Here is an 18,553-nt window from a genome sequence, read left to right on the forward strand (position 1 = left end):
TTTGCATCACAATACAAATTCTGCTAGCATGCAGGGTGGGATGAAGCCATTATGTGCCAATTGTCAAGGCTGAGTGAGATCAGCTAAATCTTACCCTTTGACAGAGACTGTAGAGTATTTTAAGCTCAAATATAAGACAGCTGAGACTTAACAATCAGAAGGCATTGGCTTCTCAGGCAGACCTTTCAATATGTTTCTTATTTGATGAGGTACCAACCACAACAAATAGAAAGGAACCCACGTATTTGAAATCAGTTTCAGCTATCTTTAATGTAAAAAGCAGATAATTGTAGGATCAATGTTAGCACATAGACACTTTCAAATCTGCCTTTTATCTCTATCCATCTATGGAAGAGCTCAGTGGTTCACAGCTAGCTGGTCTACCTTCCTATCTTTTACTTATTGATATCTGAGTGAGGTAGAGAATATGTCACCTTGCCCTTCTGTGTCTCAGTATTCCCACTTATAAAATGGCATGAATATAAAGAGATACTTCACAAAACTATTGGGAGCACTAAATAGAGAAGAGCTGTTGGTGGTACAGCTCAAGAGAGGGCAATTCACATTGTGTTCTATCTGGAACATCATGGACTGGGAAATTGGTGTATAAAGTGTTTAGAGGCCTTGATAGAAATGAACACTGCAGTGGTTTGAAAGAAAATGGCCCCCAAAGGGAGTGGCACTATTGGAGGAGGTGTGACTTTGTTGGAGTAGGTGTGGTCTTGTTGGAGGAAGTGTGTCACCATGGGGGTGGGCTTTGAGGACTCCTATGTTCAAGCCATGTTCAGAATGAATCAGTTCACTTCCTGTAGCCTGTGGATCAAGAGGTAGAACTCTGAGCTCCTTCTCCAGCATCATGTCTGTCTACATGCCACCCACCACGATGATAATGGACTAAACCTCTGAACTACAAGCTAGTCCCAAGTAAATGTTTTCTTTTATAAGCTTTGCCTTGTTCATGGAGTCTCATCACAGCAATAGAAACCTTAACTAAGACAAATATTTATTTTTTTTAAATGAGAATTTAAGGTCATTCCTTTTCCTTGAAATTCTTTGACTTTCTTGAATGTTGCCTTTTCAATTTCAGCTAGTTATAAGCAAGAAAAGGAGGTATGAAGAAAACACTCAGTAGTAGATCACTTGCCTAGGATCTCAGCATCACACACACACACACACACACACACACACACACACACACACACACACAAGATGGAAACTCCGCAAAACCCTGCTGTATACCTGGTGAAACTCAGCCTAGTTCTCAGGAGGGAATATACTGTGGTGTTCAAAGATGGCCACCCTTCCAGCTCTCTGGTTCTATCTTCATTTTCTTCAGCTCTTTTTTTCCAACAACAGATTTCTCTCTCTTGTAAAAAATGCTTTTCTTTCTTTCTTTCTTTTTTTCTTTCTTTCTTTCTTTCTTTCTTTCTTTCTTTCTTTCTTTCTTTCTCTCTCTCTCTCTCTCTCTCTCTCTCTCTCTCTCTCTCTCCCTCTCTTCCTTCCTTTCTTTCTTTCTTTCTTTCTTTCTTCCTTTTCATATTTATTTCTATGTGGTGGTGGGAGGTATATGCCATGTTGTGCTTTTAGATCCGAGAGAACAACCTTCAGGAGTTGATTTTCTCCTTCCACCATATAAGTCCTAGAAATCAAACTCAGGTCATCAGGCTTAACTGGTATCAAGCACCTTTGCTCACTGAGCTATCTTGCTGGATTCAAATGCCAAATTTCTCTAAATCTCTCATTTTCAAGGTTTGTGCCTTGTAGGTCCCATTCCTTACTCACTCTACCTATTCTAATGTTACAGTTCTGGGTTAAAGAATATGACCAGCCCAGTTCACCCCTGTGTTTAAACCAGAACCAGTTGCCCATGGCCTTGGAACAGGTGGAAGGAAGAAGCAGCATTAGAGACTTGGTCCTGTGCACTGGGACACAGGAACTCCATTTCCAGATAAAGGAGGATGCAGAAACACCTAAAACCCATCTATAGCAAGGCAGCCAGACCAGTAGTTCAAATAAGAGAAGCTGACAATGAGTCAAAACTTAGTGTTGAAGAATATAGAGACTGGCTTCTCATTGGAGTTCCTCTTGCACCATTGGGCTGTGGGATCAGTGTGGCTGCCATGGAGTGGGCAGTCAGTGGACTTCAGGTGGACAGACCATTCATCTACTCTGCCACTGTGGACAGAGTCCTTAGTCTCTCTGTGCCGCATTGTCTACAACTGTAAAGTGAAGTAAGTGATAATTTCCAACCCATGTAGAGTCAGAAAACATAGACAAAATAACAAGGAAAGCATTCCCTAGAGTATGGATTTGATGCTAAACCTGTGTGAGATGATATTACTGCCATAGTAACAGTGCTGTACACCTGACAGATCTGAGGATCTGCTCTTCAGAGTTTCTCTCCTTTCTTGATACACATTTTATGACTTCCAGTTTTCTCAGGACTTGGTCCTCTTTCACAGCTCCAGTTTTCATTTTTAAAAAATTTGAATAACACAGTTTACTTAATCCAATATAAACTAAACATCATCATTTCAACATGTGGTCAATAAAGCATTACTGAAGAGATTTTTAAACTGTTCTTTAAACATTAAATCTTTACAATTTGTGACTTAAAATATTTTTTTAAATTTATTTCTAAAATATTTACACATTTATACAATGTATTATGATCATAATCCCTCATCTCACATCTTTAACACTTCCTAGACTTCTACAGCATATCCTCCAAAACACACACACACACACACACACACACACACACCTCTCACTGAATCAGATTAGTGCTGCCTATACGTCATACATCGTTGTAAAGCCATCCACTGGAGCATGAGCAACCTACTAATGGCCACATCCTCATAGAAAAACAGTTCTTCCTCCCCCAGCAGCCATCAGCTGTCAAGAGCTCCTCAGCTAGTGGTAGAGCCTTGTGAACCCTTCTTCTATCCACGATGGAATAACTGACTTGGTCTTGTATGGGTTTGGGGCAGGCAACCACAGCTGCTGTGAACTCATGGGTACTATGGCAATGTCATGTCATTTCACAACTTTTCTCCTCATCTTCTGGTGACTCCTCTGGAATATTCCCTGTAGACTCTACTTTTCATGTTGAACATTCAGCTAAATGCCACTTCACCCTCAAAGGAACCAAAACAAAATTTATATCCCCTGTCTGAGGTCCACTTTACAAGTGATTCTACTTGCTAATGCTCTGTTTTAACAGCATCAACTATTCAGCCTTCTTTAAATCTAGTAAGAGACCAGAATGATAAAGCATTATAGGTTCTAGAGTGTGATGCTTAGCTTTAATTGTTAACTTCATACAACCTAAAATCACCCGGGAAGAGAGTCTCAATGAACGATTGTCTACCTGTGGTTGGCCTGGGGGCATGTTTTGGGGGACTGTCTCAGTTACTCAACCCACTGTGGGTAGCATCATTCCCTAGGCAGGTTATAAAGATGATGTAAGCATAGAGAACTCGAGCTGAACAAAAACACGTGAACATGTGTGCATCCACTCCTTCTCTGGCTCCTTCTCCTCCTTCTTCCCAGATTATTTCTTCTATTTATTCTCTCTGCCTGCCAGCCCCACCTATCCTTTCTCCTGCCTTGCTATTGGCCATTCAGTTTTTATTAGACCCTCAGGTGTTAGACAGGCTTCTAGTTCCTGGTAGTGTCAGGCTTGGGCTCTCTCTCATGGCTCGGGCTTCAAATTAGACCAGTCATTGATTGGCTTCTCCCACAAGCTCTAAGTCACCATTGCCCCAGCATATCTTGCAGGTAGGACAGGTGTGAGTCAAAGGTTTTGTGACTGGGTTGGTGGTGTCTTAGTCCCTCCACTGGGAGTTTTACCTGGCTACTCTGGAGGTGGCTGGTTCAGGCTCTGGATCCCCCATTATTAGGAGTCCTTGCCAGGGTCACTTTCATAGGTTCCAGGAAGTTTCCTCTGTACTAGGTTTCCACATTGCCCGTATATGCCCCCATTCCACTCATATCTCCCTGTACTCTCCCCCTCTGTCCCTCCATCTCCCACCTGAACCCTCATATTCCCATCCCCACCTACCCCCAGTCCACCTGCAAAAACCTAGTCTATTTCCCCTTCCCAGGGAGATCTATGCATTTCCCCCCATCCAGCCTTCCTTGTTACTTAGCCTCTCTGAGTCTGTAGACTGTAGCATGGTTATCCTTAACTTAACAGCTAATATCTACTTACAAGTGAGTACACACCATGTTTGTCTCTCTGGGTCTGGGTTACCTCATTCAGCATGATTTTTTCTAGTTCCATACATTTGCCTTCGATTTTCACAACACCACTTTTTTAAACATCTGAGTTATACTCTATTGTGTAAATGTACCCCATTTTCTTTAGCCATTCTTGGTTAAGGGACATCTCGGTTGTTTCCAGTTCCTGGCTATTATGAATAAAGCCACTATGAACATAGTTGAGCAATTTCCTTGTGATAGGATGGAGCTTCCTTTGGGTATATGCCTAAGAGTGGTATAGCTGGGTCTAGAGGTAGATTGATTCCCAGTTTTCTGAGGAACTGTCATAGTGATTTCCACAGTGGCTGTACAAGTTTGCACTCCCACAGTGGTGTGGAAGTGTTCCCCTTGCTTCACATTCTTGCCAGCATGAGCAGTCACTTGTGTTACTGATCTTAATCATTTTGACAGTTGTAAGATAGAATCTCAAAGCAGTTTTAATTTGCATTTCCCTGATGGATAAGGATGTTGAACATTTCTTTAAGTGTTTCTCAGCTGTTTGAGATTCCTCTGTTAAGAATTCTTTGTGTATCCCTGTACCCCATTTTTAATTGGATTGTTTGGTGTCCTTTGCCTTACAGAAGCTTCTCAGTTTCACGATGCCCCATTTATTAATTGTTGATCTTAGTGCCTACACCATCAGTGTTCTGTTTAGGAAGTTGTCTCCTGTGCCTATGTGTTCAAGGCTATTTGCTACTTTCTCTTGTATCAGGTTCAGTGTGTCTAGTTTAATGTTGAGGGCTTTGATCCACTTGGACTTCAGTTTTGTGCAGCATGATAAGTATGGATCTACTTACATTCTTGTACTTGCTGGCATCCAGTTAAACCAGCACCATTTGTTGAAGATGCTTTCTTTTTTTATTGTGTATTTCTGGCTTCTTTATTAAAAAAAAACAGGTATCCATAGGTGTGTGGATTTATGGGTCCTTGATTCAATTCCCTTGATCAATGTTTCTTGTAGCAGGATTCTTAAAAGTTCTTATTAATAAAATCAAACCCGAGACGAGTTATTGGGGTCCATGCTGGTAGATCAGAGAGACAGAACAAGCCACAGCTACCTCACCTTGCCAGTTCCTCAGCTGGTCCTGTTTCCTCAGACTGGAAGCTTCTGTGTCCTCATCCCAATGGCTCTCAGCTGAACTGCTGCTTAAAAGCCTGAATGCTTAACCAGCCAAAAGCTTAACCAGCCAAAAGCTTAACCAGCCAAATGCTTCTAGTTTCTGGTCCTCACGCCTTATATATCTTTTTGCCTTCTACCACCACTCCCTGGGATTAAAGGCTGGCTTTCTGGGATTAAAGGCGTGTGTCACCATGCTTGGGTGTTTCCAATGTGGCCTTGAACTCACAGAGATCCAGAGGGATTTCTATCTCTGGAATGCTAGGATTAAAGGTGTGAGTGCCACCATTTTCTAGCCTTTGTATTTAGTGGCTGTCTGTTCTCTGACCCCAGATAAATTTATTAGAGTACACAAAATTTTGGGGAACACAATACCGCCACAGTTTCTGGTTTTATGCCAATACCATGTGGTTTTTATTATTATAGCTTTGTAGTACAGCTTGAAATCAGGAATGGTGGCACCTCCAACAGTTCTTTTATTATATAAGATTGTTTTAGCTATCCTGGATTCTTTGTTTTTCCATATGGGGTTGAATATTGTCCTTTTAAGGCTAGACTGCTCTTTTATAGCATGATTTCTCTTGTCTCATTACTTTGTTCAAAGTCCTTCTCAGATTCCCTGTGGTCTATAAAGTATGACATAGATTCCAATCCTTTTTGTGTCTGTTCTGGTTCCACACTACCTATTCAGCTTCATTCTATGGCCCTCCTATCCCATTATCCATCACTCTTGTGGCCCAGTTTTTCTACCACTCTTGCAAAAATGCTCTTCATTCCCACCTCCGTGACTCCATCCATCACTACAAGTTTTGTCTTTGCTTATCCATTTAAAAGTCTGGTGGCTCTATAAGCCTCCTCACTGATACTCCCACTGACTATGGCATTTAATTTCCCAGGATTCACAGCACTGTCCTTGCGTGCACGGCTCTAATAACCATACTTTTCCTGTAATATAGTCCTATACTTGCTCCTTGTGTTGAAGACGGAATGGGAGTCCTTCACCTTCTCTTCCCTGTAGTGCCTCCGTCACACAAAGTACACAAGAGGCAGTCCCTGAGGTGCAATAAATGTGACTGAATTCTGGTTTCAAAATGTGCCTCTTTTGCCTCTCCTTTTGTTCTAGCACACACACACACACACACACACACACACACACACACACACACACACTTCCTGACTGCTGTGGTCCTTGCTGGAAGTTACTCCTTCCGAGCTCTTGCTACACTTAAGGGTGTCACCACACCTTAGTACGCTTCTGTTCACAAACACCCCAGGCTTGGTAGTTTCTGAATACAGAGTTAGTTTATTCCACACAGCTTTCGAGACCTTGGAGTCTCAAATCAAGGCACTGGCGGGTCTGGTGTCTGGAGAGAGTGGCTGTCTGATTACAAGTTGGAGCTTTTTTGGCTGTGTCTTCCCATAGTGGAAGGTGGCAGCATGGGGACCATGGTATCCTGACTTGCCAGAAGAGAGAGCTTGGCAAAGGCTGGGTCGTTCTTTGCATCTGTTGCTTGAGGACATTGCTACCATTCAGACCTCTGACTGCCTTATTGCTTAATCGCATTTCGGCAGGGCTCACTAACCCCTCCCTCCATCCATGAAGATTTTAATTTTCAAGAACAGGGCGTGGGGAAAATGGGGCTGCTGGCTTTGGGACCCACTTCTTGGTCCTGTCACTTCAAGAGTCATCAACAGAAATGAGGGTGCAAGCATTCAGACCACAGCACCACGTGACTTAGTATTCCATGAAATTGTCTTGTATGGCAGACTTCTTGTTCAAGTATGAGTAAATATGGCCTTGCTGCATATGCAGCATCACTATGTAGACTCTGCTCTCTGGGATGGAGCCTGACCATGCCTTACACACTTCCTGGACCTCCTCAGGTCCTGCTGTGCATCACAGGTGCTTTACACATATTTACAAGCCGCTTGTTTCCTGGATTTCCACTGCAAATCTATCCCTTTGCTGCTCTGTTCTGAGTGTCCCAAGTTCTCTGGAGTGGTTTCCCACTTTGTGAAAGTGGGGACAAGTGGCTGACACTCAGATGTCTTCTTTCTAATCCTTTTAAGATCATGTCTTTAATTCAGAGCCAAAAAAATTTTTTTTTCGAGACAGGGTTTCCCTGTGTAGCTTTGTGCCTTTCCTGGAAGTCACTTGGTAGCCCAGGCTGGCCTGGAACTCACAGAGATCCACCTGGCTCTGCCTCCCAAGTGCTGGGATTAAAGGCATGCACCACTACCGCCCGGCCAGAACCAATTTTGTGATAGAACCAAGTATCTAGAGGAAGAGCACTTGCAGGGAGGAACCCGGGGGTCTGGGGTTTACAGCTGTAGCCTTTTGCCAGGGACAATTTTACAGAAAAAGGCCATTCCACACGGATTTCATATGAGCAAAGACTGTAGCAGCACCGTGCTGTAGCGGTGCCCGTTAGTGGATTGGTAAAGAAATGTACATATGCAGCTGATAGGGCAGAGGCCAATGAGGACTGTAATGAGACCCCTTAAGTGGAGGTCAAATGACTGGTTTCTGGAAAGAAAGAAGAGCTGGGGTAAGTCACATCTCAAATTAGGATGTACCCCTTACAGGTCCTCGGCCACACGGCAATGGCAGAGGTCAGACTGGCCCAGCAGCTGTGAAGGGCCAGCGCTGCTCTCAGACACATCAGAGAGTTGGCGCTCTCTGACGAAGGGTATTTTCACAGTTTATAGGGAATATGACCCTTGTGGTCTTGCTTCTAGTTGGAGAGGGGGCAAGAGCTTGGCAAGTGTGACCAGGGCACCCCTGTTATTTCACTGGACAAAAGAAGGACTTAGCATTGCACAGAGCAGTAGGCCAGCTAAGAACAAGCTCTTTCTTTGATAACATTTTATATTCATTTATTTGCCTCTTCATTGGCTTATACACTTAAAAAGATCTTTTTTATTTTTTAATGCAGGTGATTCAAAGAGCTATCCAGATTTCCAGGGACCTACTGCCAACAGGTAAACAGCTCTTTTCTAGTGAATGCATGTTTTTAAACAAACACTAAAAGTTGATTTTAGGTATATCATTTTGTAGCTCATGGAGAATTTTATCTATTATCAGTGACAAATACCTCACTTCTGCCTGAATGTACTCTTATTTACTTAGGGAAAGTACAGAGAATAAATCTCTCCTGGAATCATGAACACTGTTCGTTCAGCAAATGATCTGCCTTTAGTTACTAGACTGAGAGTTTGTGTTCACCAAAAGAAAACCCTGAGAAATGATTTCTGCACCTTATCCACCCTGTAGAGATGCAGACTCATTCAGGTGGTTCTGCCCGGCATCTGTGAACTCTGTGACTCACTGTGGCCGATGCAGAGTTGCTATGCCAACCTCTTCCATGCCAGGCATCTGTGCCACTCAGCTTCCAGAGACAGGGCACTTCCCAGAGACCATTGTTCTCCAATGCATCGTGGGTCTTTAGGGCATAAGTGTGCTCCAGGGAAATAACCATATCTTTGCTGGTGCTCCCCTCCCCCAACATTACATAACATTTCAATTTCAGCCAATAATTTAACCCCCTAATCATTTATTCTCTCCTCTGTTCTCAGGCTCACAGCCAACCAGAGACAGGGCTGGGGGGGGCAGCTATAGGGAGGCTGTGCTGCTGGAGCTGATTTCTGCTTGGCTTTGACTTTGATTTTTGGCAGTCGCGTGTCATAATAATCCATGGTGTGAAATAATGATCAGCACGCTCATTTACACTTGCCAGTCATTGGGATGTGTGCCAGCCTTTCCTGCAATTTCCCTCAAATCTCCCAGCTTTAAGCAGCTTATTCTAATTCGCCAAAATGTCAGGCCATTTGTTCAGGTTCCTCATTCACAGGTCCACTTTCTTAGGATGGGTCTGGAACCTCTGTCATTCTCTCTGTGGTAACACTGTGCGCTCACTCTGTTGCCCAGAGTGCAAATAGCCTTGCTCAGCATGGTATTTACATTTCATAGTAACTAATTGGTCAAGATTGAATGTAGCCTGTTGGCCCCAAGGGACCACTAAATATTTTTGAGCTTCAACAGGAATAATAATTATAGTAAACCACACACACACACACACACACACACACACACACACACACACACACACACACAAACTCTAAATACCTATGAAAATCACTGAGGAAATAATTGTAATCTGGGGGCATGGGGAATGGGGATGTTCCAGACACCACAAAGGGCTTCAGAGATGCATTCTTCCTGTGGACACACCTCCCCACCGTTCAGCTAAGGAAGGAAGGCATCCTGCACAGGAGCAAGCTGCCAGAGACTCAGTAGGCCCTCTGAAGGCAGCAGGACTTTATCTGACCCTTACCGATGAGGAAGTCATTAGGACACTTAAAGAACAGAAGAAAGGGGCTGGAGAGATGGCTCAGAGGTTAAGAACACTGACTGCTCTTCCAGAGGTCCTGAGTTCAATTCCCAGCAACCACATGGTGGCTCACAGCCATCTGTAACGAGATCTGGTGCCCTCTTCTGGCCTGCAGACATACATGCTGTATACATAATAAATAAATAAATAAATCTTAAAAAAAAAAAAAAAAAAAAAAAAAAAAGAACAGAAGAAAGTGTCCTCACAGGTACAGCACTTGCCCAAAACAGCGGAAGGGTTGGCTTCAAACAAGCCAGCCGAGAGCAAGCACAGTGGGACCTCCCCTCCCCTCCCCTGTCTCTCAGTGACAGCAAGCTGACGTGGCACAGGTCTCCCCAGTGTTTCAGGTAGTCTCCACCTCCCCTTTCTCTCTGCCTGCCCGGCTGTCCCCTCAGCCCACAAACACATTTTCTGTCAGTCACCAGCCCCTCATTTGCTCTTGTCTACTGAAAATAGGGTGTCTGGGAGTTGATTTGGTCATTTAATCATTTTTCCCTGTTCCATTTGAAAAAGTTGGTCTCCAGGCCACATAAGTTGTCTTCTATACTCAAAAATACAAGCTCTTTCAGAAACTAATGCATGAGGGATTCTGGGTCAATTCAGAGCTGAGAAGTTTGTTCTGTTAATAGACAAGAGCTGTAGGGGCCATTGTTTTTGTTTTTTGTTTTTGAAATGATATATAGAAAACCCATTAATATATTTGATTGCCAGCAATTATGTGAGCATTTGAGTTAAGACTCCTTTTGCTCAGTTGGGGCTGGGGTTCAAGCCTATATTCCCATGCTACACAGAAGGTCGAGGCATGAACATCACAAGGTCGAGGTCAATCTGAGCAATTTAGTAAGACCTAGTCTCAAAATAAAAAGTGAAAAGAGAGGTCGGGAATGTAGCTCCATGGTAGAGCACCTGCCTGGCATGTGTGAGTCTCTCGACTGAATCACAAGTACCAGGAAGAAGAGACAATCAAAAGCCCAAAGGACAGCAGTGGTGGTTTCTATTCAGGACTTTTTCCCCTACTGTTTTAACACTTCACTTGTGCATGGGTGTTTTAAGTCATTTCATTAGATCCCTGGGGCTTTCTTTGGCTGGGTGAAGCTCATGTGTCTTGAGGCAGATGAACATGGACCCCTCCACTGCTCATTGCCCAGTGCTGGACAAAGATTCTCATGTGTAGCACCATGCAGGTCGGAAGGCTCGCAATGCTGGCACTGTTGTTGCACACGGTAGACCATTTATCTACATTAGTATGGTGTGCTTATTTGCCTGCTGTAGCAGAAGGGATGGTAAGTTACTATCAGGAGGGGCAGACAGAGGGTGAGGGCTGTATGAGGGATGGTGAAGGGACATTCATTCAGGCAGAGTGGCTGAAAACCCCTGTGTATTCTCCAATCTGGAGTCTGTGCCGCTGTGACTCAGCTCTTTTATTTTAATTCAGTTTTACTTATTTTTACTCTACGTGCATGGGGCTGTGCCTGTGTATGTCTATGTGTGTCACATGCAGTGCCCACGGGGACCAGAAGTGGATGTTGGACCCCATGCAAATAGAATCACAGTCCGTTGTAACCCACCATGGGGAGCTGTGAATTGAGCTTTGGTCCTCTGCAACTCCAGCTAGTGCTCTTAATCACTGAGCACATCTCATCCCTCTGACTAAGCTCTAAAAGTCAAGGCTCGGAGAAAAACAACCCAGCTCAGGCCTAGGAGATGAGCACGTTGACCTTGTTCAGGTGTAGAGGTGAGCATACTCACCCTTACCAAATTCTGAGGAATTCTGCATTTTGTTACTAAGAGAACTTCTCAAATTAGCCTCATCACAGTGCTGTCCCCCTGGTTCATGCATGTCTCTGGTTTGCGTCTTATCATAATAATGGTGTGTTTCTTGTCCCTCTAAAAGGGACTCAAATACCAAAGGACAGAGTTCATCCCTGTACAGGGAAAAGGTCACAATGTCATCTATAGCATGCCTTTTGACAAGTCTTTTGTAAAGTCACAATACACAAAAAACAGAGGAGGTAAACATAAGTAGTTGTCCTGAATGGCTGGTTACTCAGTGTCTTAGTTTGGGCTTCTATTGCTGTGAAGAGACACCATGACCATGGAAATCCTTATGAAGGGAAAATATTTAATTTGGTCAGCTTACATTTTCAGAAGTTTAGTCCATTTATCAACATGGTTTGACATGGTGGTGTGCAAGCAGACATGGTGCTGGAGAAGTAGCTGAGTGTCCTATATCTTGTAGGCAACAGGAAGTCAATTGCAACACTGGTTGGTATCTTAGGCATATATGAGACCTCAAAGCCTGTCTCCACCAGTGGCACAGTTCCTCCAACAAGGCCACACCTCCTGATAGTGCCACTCCCTATGAGCTTGTGGGGGTCACGTACATTAAAACTGCACAGTCAGCCTGGCTGAATTGATCCATCTTGAATCTTGAATCGTTTCCACAGTGGATACTCCTCGCTGCAGTTAGTGGGGTTGATGGGGCTCTGGAAGCAGAGGAGAGCATACTTAGTGTTTGCAGGAATACAAGTAGTGAGGTTCTAGAAAGCTTCCTCGTAGATGACACCTGTCAGCTGGTGCTCGACATGCCAAGAAGAGTCGACAGCGAGGTCCCAAGTACAGAGGCTTGAGAACACCTATCCTGGAGACAGTTGTGTGTGGACAGGATATGGCATGCCGTGTGGGGGTGGTGGGTTGTGTGAGTATCAGGGTTGGGGAGAAGGCTGGAAAGTTAGATGACATCACAGTTTGCTGCTTTATTCTACACTGATGATTGACAGTTCTCCAGAGGAACAGAACCAATAGAATGCATGTGTATTTTAAAGTGGGGTTTAGATTGGCTTACATGTGTGACAGGGTGATTTAACAGTGGCTGAGTGCATGGTGGGGAGACTGAGAACCCAGTAGCAGCCCAGCTGGCAAAGCTGGATGCCTCACCAGTCCCAGTCTGACACCAATGGGCTAGAAGTTTCCTGGAGAGTCCTGGGTGTGCCGTCCACCTCGGAAGGCAGAGGAGACGGGAGCCTGATGGTAGGTGGAGGCGGCAGCATTAACGGGCAGGGAGGCTACAGGCACTCCTGTGACGAGTGAAAGTAGGCAGGCACTGTCCCTTAGCTGAACCTTTCTGTACCTGGACCACTTGTTGGAAAGTGCCACCGACTCAGAGACAGGGTCTTCCACCCTCAGCCCAACCTTCCTGGGAAAGCTGTACCGACACCTCCCAAAGTATGCTTCTTAGTTGATCCTGTTGACAGTCAAGATTCAACCCATCAAGTAGGTTTCATATTGGCAGTCCTCTGCCCAAGCCACCACAGCATCTGCCTTGCTGCTAACGGGAGCACAGGTGTGTTAGTGACTTGTCTTATTTCTGAGACTAGGACCCTGACGATAGAAACCAAGGGACGAAGGGTTTTGTCAGTTTACCGTCCCTTCTGGAAAGGATGTCAGGGTGGCAGGAGCCTGGCCTCCAATTAGGAAGCAGAGCAGTGAACACCTGTGCTCATCTGGGTTTCCACTTTTTCCTCAGGCAGTGCCCATGTGCGGGTGAGTGTCCTCACCACAGTTAATGTAATGTATGCAATCCCTTAAAGACATGCCCACAGTGATCTAAATCCAAACAAGTTGACGGCTAAAATTAACCATCACAAGCCTCCTAGGTATGAGCTGAGGCTCTTGTGCTGTGTTTGTCCTGTTGGGTGTTTGTGTTGAGGATGCTCCAGTGGACTGGACTGCAGTGTGGTGGGGTGAATATCACCTGGAGGTGTGAGCTGCAATGATGGACCCTATGAGACAGGGATCATGTGACAAGGAGCATTGGAACTTGAGGTGGGGATTCTTGAGGGGCAGGGAAAGATGTGAAGGAGTTTGTACTTCATCTAAGAAACATCAAAGAGACCCAGAGAGTGAGGTGTGTGAAGGAAGTGGCTATGTTGTAGTTATTGCAAGGACGTATTGAGGTGCAGAAGAGGGGGGATGTGAGAAGATAAAAAATATAGAGGTGCCAAAAGCCACATGGTGAAAACTCTTGTGTCCTAGAGGAAAGGGGCTAAACTTTAAAATGACAAGCGCTGGGCAGGAGAGATGGCTTAGCCTTAAAGCATTGCAGTGCAATCAGGACGCAAGTCGAGAGCTGGCGTTACCGTTCCCCATCATAATCCCAGCGCTCAGAGCCAACACAGACAGGGAGCCCGGGGCTTGAGGGCCAGTCAGTCTCACTGACGTGGTGAGGTTCACATTCAGTGAGGGAGCTGTCTCAAAATCTAAGGTGGAGAGAGCTCTGAGAAACACATGCAGTATCAACTGTGCCCCCCCCGCACACACACACACACACACACACACACACGGCAAATGCCAGATTACTTTGATTCCAGGGAGCTGCATAGTTAAGCACACTTCTTAAGTCTGCTCTTTCTCCTTTCTCTGCTCACACTTCCTCACACTCATCTTGAGAGTGTCCCTGGTGACTTCTACCTTGCTGAGCTTGGTGAGCAATGCCTCTGTCACGCAGTCTTGCAGCAGCAGCAGCAGATGTGGTGACCTCTCTCTGTTCCAGAGAACCCTCTTGTCCTGGGCTTCCTTGACATCACAGTCCAGGTGGCTTCAGTCTCTCGAGGCATCCCCTTTCTGCCCCTTGCTTGTTCTCCACATGTCTGTGAGGCACTGGGCCTTCTCCCTTCCTGTCTTCCTCCCCTCCCTCCTTTCCTCCCCTCCCTCCTTCCCTCCCTTGTCCCCCTCCCATTTCTGCTGGAAACATTCCACACCTGTGTCCTGCTCACCTTGGTGGTTTCACCTCGTTAGTTCTCTGCTGAAATGCTTTTCTCCCGACAGACAGGTCATTCCTTGTCACCCTGCTTTGAACCCAATAGCAATTTGCCCAGGAGCCCTCTGTGACAACCCCACTTTCCAGCCACACACACTAATTGTATCCACTTTATAATATTAACCACCACTGAAAACTTTATTTCTTGATTACATCATTGCTGTGTGTCTAGACCATCACTCTGTGAGAAACAAGGACCTTGACTGTTTTGTTCCCTGGAAAAATCTCTCACAAACGACATCCGTTTGTCGAACAATGGAATGAACTGTCACCCTGGATTCAAAATGATGGAGGGCTAGGAAAGACAATGAGCCATTTAGAAAGCAACTTCCATGACCCAGGTAAGAAACTGTTAGAACTTGGCTAAGGCAGTGGCCCTGGGGAGAAGAGAGCTGTGATCCGCACATGGGTGAGAATATGCCTGGCTCTGACTCCGGCTGTGTGTGGAGGCGTGGCTGCATTGCTGTGTCTGAGGAGTACATGTACTGGTTTGTGCTCCCAGAGGCAGGAAGCTGGGGCCAGTAGGAAGAGCAGAGACACTCATGTGCTTGGACATGGAAGCGCTGACTTAGGGAAGCCTGGTCATGTTTAGGTACCTACCAGATAGGTAGAAAAAAATCTAAATATATGTTTGGAGCGCTGTTGAACATTGTGTATTTCTCTTAACTAAATAAGCTTTCTAAGTACATGGAAATCTGCGGAAGACTATTAAAGTCCACTGAAAATCAACTTAAGTTATCTCGTAATATTCCCAGATCACGTGTGAAGTCACCAGCAGCTGCCCCTGTAACCTGTGCGTAGTGTAATAATGTGCCCCACATCACCAGTGTTTCCTTGGCTGGGCCCCAGGTTGCTCCAGGAGCTTCTCTGGGATCTGCTTGTGAGGGGCACGTGAGTAAAGTTTGGACTGTGTCACTTTCCTCATCCAAATTTCACCAAAGCGTTCCCACTGCCTTAGTGTGACATTTAAATCTCCTTACAATCCTGACAGAACATATCCATTTATGCTCCTCTCTCTCCCTCCCTTCCTCCTCTCTCCCCCACCTCCCTTCTTCCCTCCCTCCCTCCCTCCTTCCCACCTCTCTCTTCTCTGACTCTTAAATAAACTACTGCTGAGCCAAGCCATGTATGCCTCCCCCCACGGGCTCGGAGATTAATTGTGTCAGCGCCCTGTAATGTTGCCACTTAGGGATGACGATTGCCACTAACAAGCTGACAAAGACTGATGTGCAGAATCAAGTGCCGATGCCATCTTTCACACTGGCAGATTCCATCGCTGAGCAGACCTGTTGTTCAGGTTGCCCTTGGCTAGGCAAACCACCCTAGACACCAATGATCCAAAGGCCACTTGAGCAGTGTAGGTCAGAGCAGGGGAGGTGCAGAAAGGCAGGCTGTGGTCAGTAGCATCTTCATCTGCACCCTGTGTCCGTGGGACAATGCAGCCTGGACAGTGTCTGGGTGGCAGAGCAGTGGGACCTCACGCATCCCCTTCACTCCTATTAGGAAGTTTGGCACGTGGTAGGTACCTACCAGATAGGGTTTTAAGGGTAAGTTCAGTTTGCTACACCTGTGGCTTACAGTGTCTGCGGTGAGTGTCAGCCTCATGTATCCACTCAAGTGTCAAGCGCTCAGTTTAACTCAGAAGGCCATGTTGTCTGACACTGTTGCTCTTTCTATCCCAGTTTCCTTTTGGTGGGTTTCTCTCTTTTGAGGCAATGTCCCACACTCTAGCCCAGGCTGGCCTAGAATTGGCCAGATAATTTTTCTAGCTGAGCTAGTTTCAGATGCACAGTAATCATCCTGCCGTAACTTCTTGAGTGCTGGGATCATGGTTTTTCATTGATGTCTAACATGGCTGCTTCCCACATTCCCGAGTTTTGAGGAAGTCGTAGTCTTTGCTGTTTAACAGTCCTGTGCAGGACCCAGCCCTCCTGACCCTGGTCCCGCACACTGTCCCTACATTTGGTCCTGCACCCATGCTGATGTCGTTCACAGACTTGGTCTAGACTGTTGCTAGTGCTTTTTCCCTTCTGCAAATATGTACTGTCTGGCCTTGTGCGGCCTGTGTTAGGTAGGAATTCCCCCGGAGGACACAGGTCTGTCCAATCCGTAGTTGTGAGGAGTGCTAGCTGTGTATGTTGTTTTAGACAGTGGTTTTCACCTCTCTAGATATACTATTGGTTAGAGAGACTCCTTGGGGGTTATTCTGTTAGTAAAGAATGGGGTTATTCTGTGGCTGCTCTTAGAAATGTCAAGGTTCTTTTAAAAATTAATATAAGTTGACATTTATAATTGCATTCATTTATAGGATATAAAGAGATGTTATGAATTATGAATACAATGAAGAATAACTAAATAATTGCTAGTTAACATATCCATCAGTGTAACTGTTCAACATTTTTGTAGTGGTGAGATTTGAAATATACTCTTAATAATTTTGTTACTGGCATCAGTCTGCAATAGATCTAGGAGAACTCACACATTGTTCCTGTCTGAAATGTACACCCTTTGATCAACGTCCCCCTCTTCACCAGCACCCTGACCTCAGTTCCACTCTTCTCCATCCTGTGCCTGTCAGTTTAATTGTTTAGTCTCTCTATATAAACAAGAAGGTGCTGTATTTGTGGGTTTTTTGTGCTGGGTTCATATTACTTAGCATGATATTCTCTGATCTGCTCATGCTATAGCAAATAGTTGAATTTTCTTCTTTGCAAGGCTGATTAATATTCCACTGTGTGCACACATCACATTTCATTTGTCTGTTCATTCATCTATTAACCATCACTTAGATTGCATAACTTGGCTTTGGTAAATATTGCCACAGTGAACATGGCAGTGCAGATATTTTTTCCACAGATTGATTTCAAATGTGGATGGATACTCAGAATTGGGATTTGTGGATAACATGCTCATTGTTTTTAATTCCCGAGACATTTCCACTCATTCTTCCATAATGTCTGTATCAATTTCATTTTTTATCAACAGAAGACACTGGCTCCTTTTCCTACACATCGTCCTCAACACTTGCCATCTTTTGTCTTTTTTCTAACAGCCATCTGATGGGTGTAAAAGGTTTTAAATTGCATTTCCCTAATTAACTGTGTACATTGCTGGCTATTTGTATATCTTCCTTTGAAAATTACTGTCCATGTTCCCTTGTCCCCAGAATGTCCAGGTTTTACTAATCTGCATCTTCTTTCAAGAGAGGTTTTCTTTTCTTAAGTAAAAACAAACTCAAATCAACCCATCTCCACATCCTGAGAAGGCATTTATTGAGGTGGGTCGACTGTAGTAATTTGAACTTCATTTTTTTCCAGGCTGCAATCACAGATCAAACAAATGTTCATAATACTTTTATGATTTTTATCTTGACATGAAAAGAAGAGATAAACCAAATAAGCTGAGGTTTTTGCTCCAGGACCTGTAAAGCTGACCTGCCTTGACACAGCACACTTGGCTAATACAATGCTCCATGTCACGGCCATGGACACTTCATCAAAAGGTTCTCGTTAGGACATGGTCTCAGCTGTGTGCCATGGTCACTCTGAGGGCCCCAATGCTCGTTCCCCCATTAGGCATCTGAAAGGCTTCTGATGATGGTGTGGAATTTGGGTAGTGTTGAAGCAGAATCTCTCAGTAAGGACCTTAGGCACTCTGGTCTAAACAGGCTTCACCGGGGCATGGTGACAGTTTTGTCTGAAACATGAGCGCGGTCTGTGGTCATTGTCAGCCTCTTTGGGGCTCATCTTTGTCTTCACCCACATGTTCCATGTTTGGTGTCTCCCTCCTATTCTTTTCTTTAATCCTCACTATTGTGTGGAGTGTATTCTAGGATAAGAACCAGATGTGGTGGTGATAACACAAGTGTGAGTTGCCCTCTTCCTTAAAGAATTGACGCATGCTAGAAAGACAGACAATGTACAAGAGTTTGCAGTTCAATGAGAGAAGAGAATCTGGGGTACA

General features: G+C 44.8%; 1 protein-coding gene across 1 annotated transcript in view; it reads left to right on the forward strand.

Annotated features, from left to right (window-relative positions):
- Slc44a5 (solute carrier family 44 member 5) overlaps positions 1-18,553 on the forward strand; it is a 290,765-nt gene that overhangs the window by 190,567 nt on the left and 81,645 nt on the right. The window contains 1 exon segment of the mRNA XM_037207239.1: positions 8,317-8,362. Coding sequence (XP_037063134.1) covers positions 8,317-8,362 — 46 coding nt within the window.

The sequence above is a fragment of the Peromyscus leucopus genome, chromosome 6 (assembly GCF_004664715.2).
Source record: "Peromyscus leucopus breed LL Stock chromosome 6, UCI_PerLeu_2.1, whole genome shotgun sequence".
NCBI lineage: Eukaryota > Metazoa > Chordata > Mammalia > Rodentia > Cricetidae > Peromyscus > Peromyscus leucopus.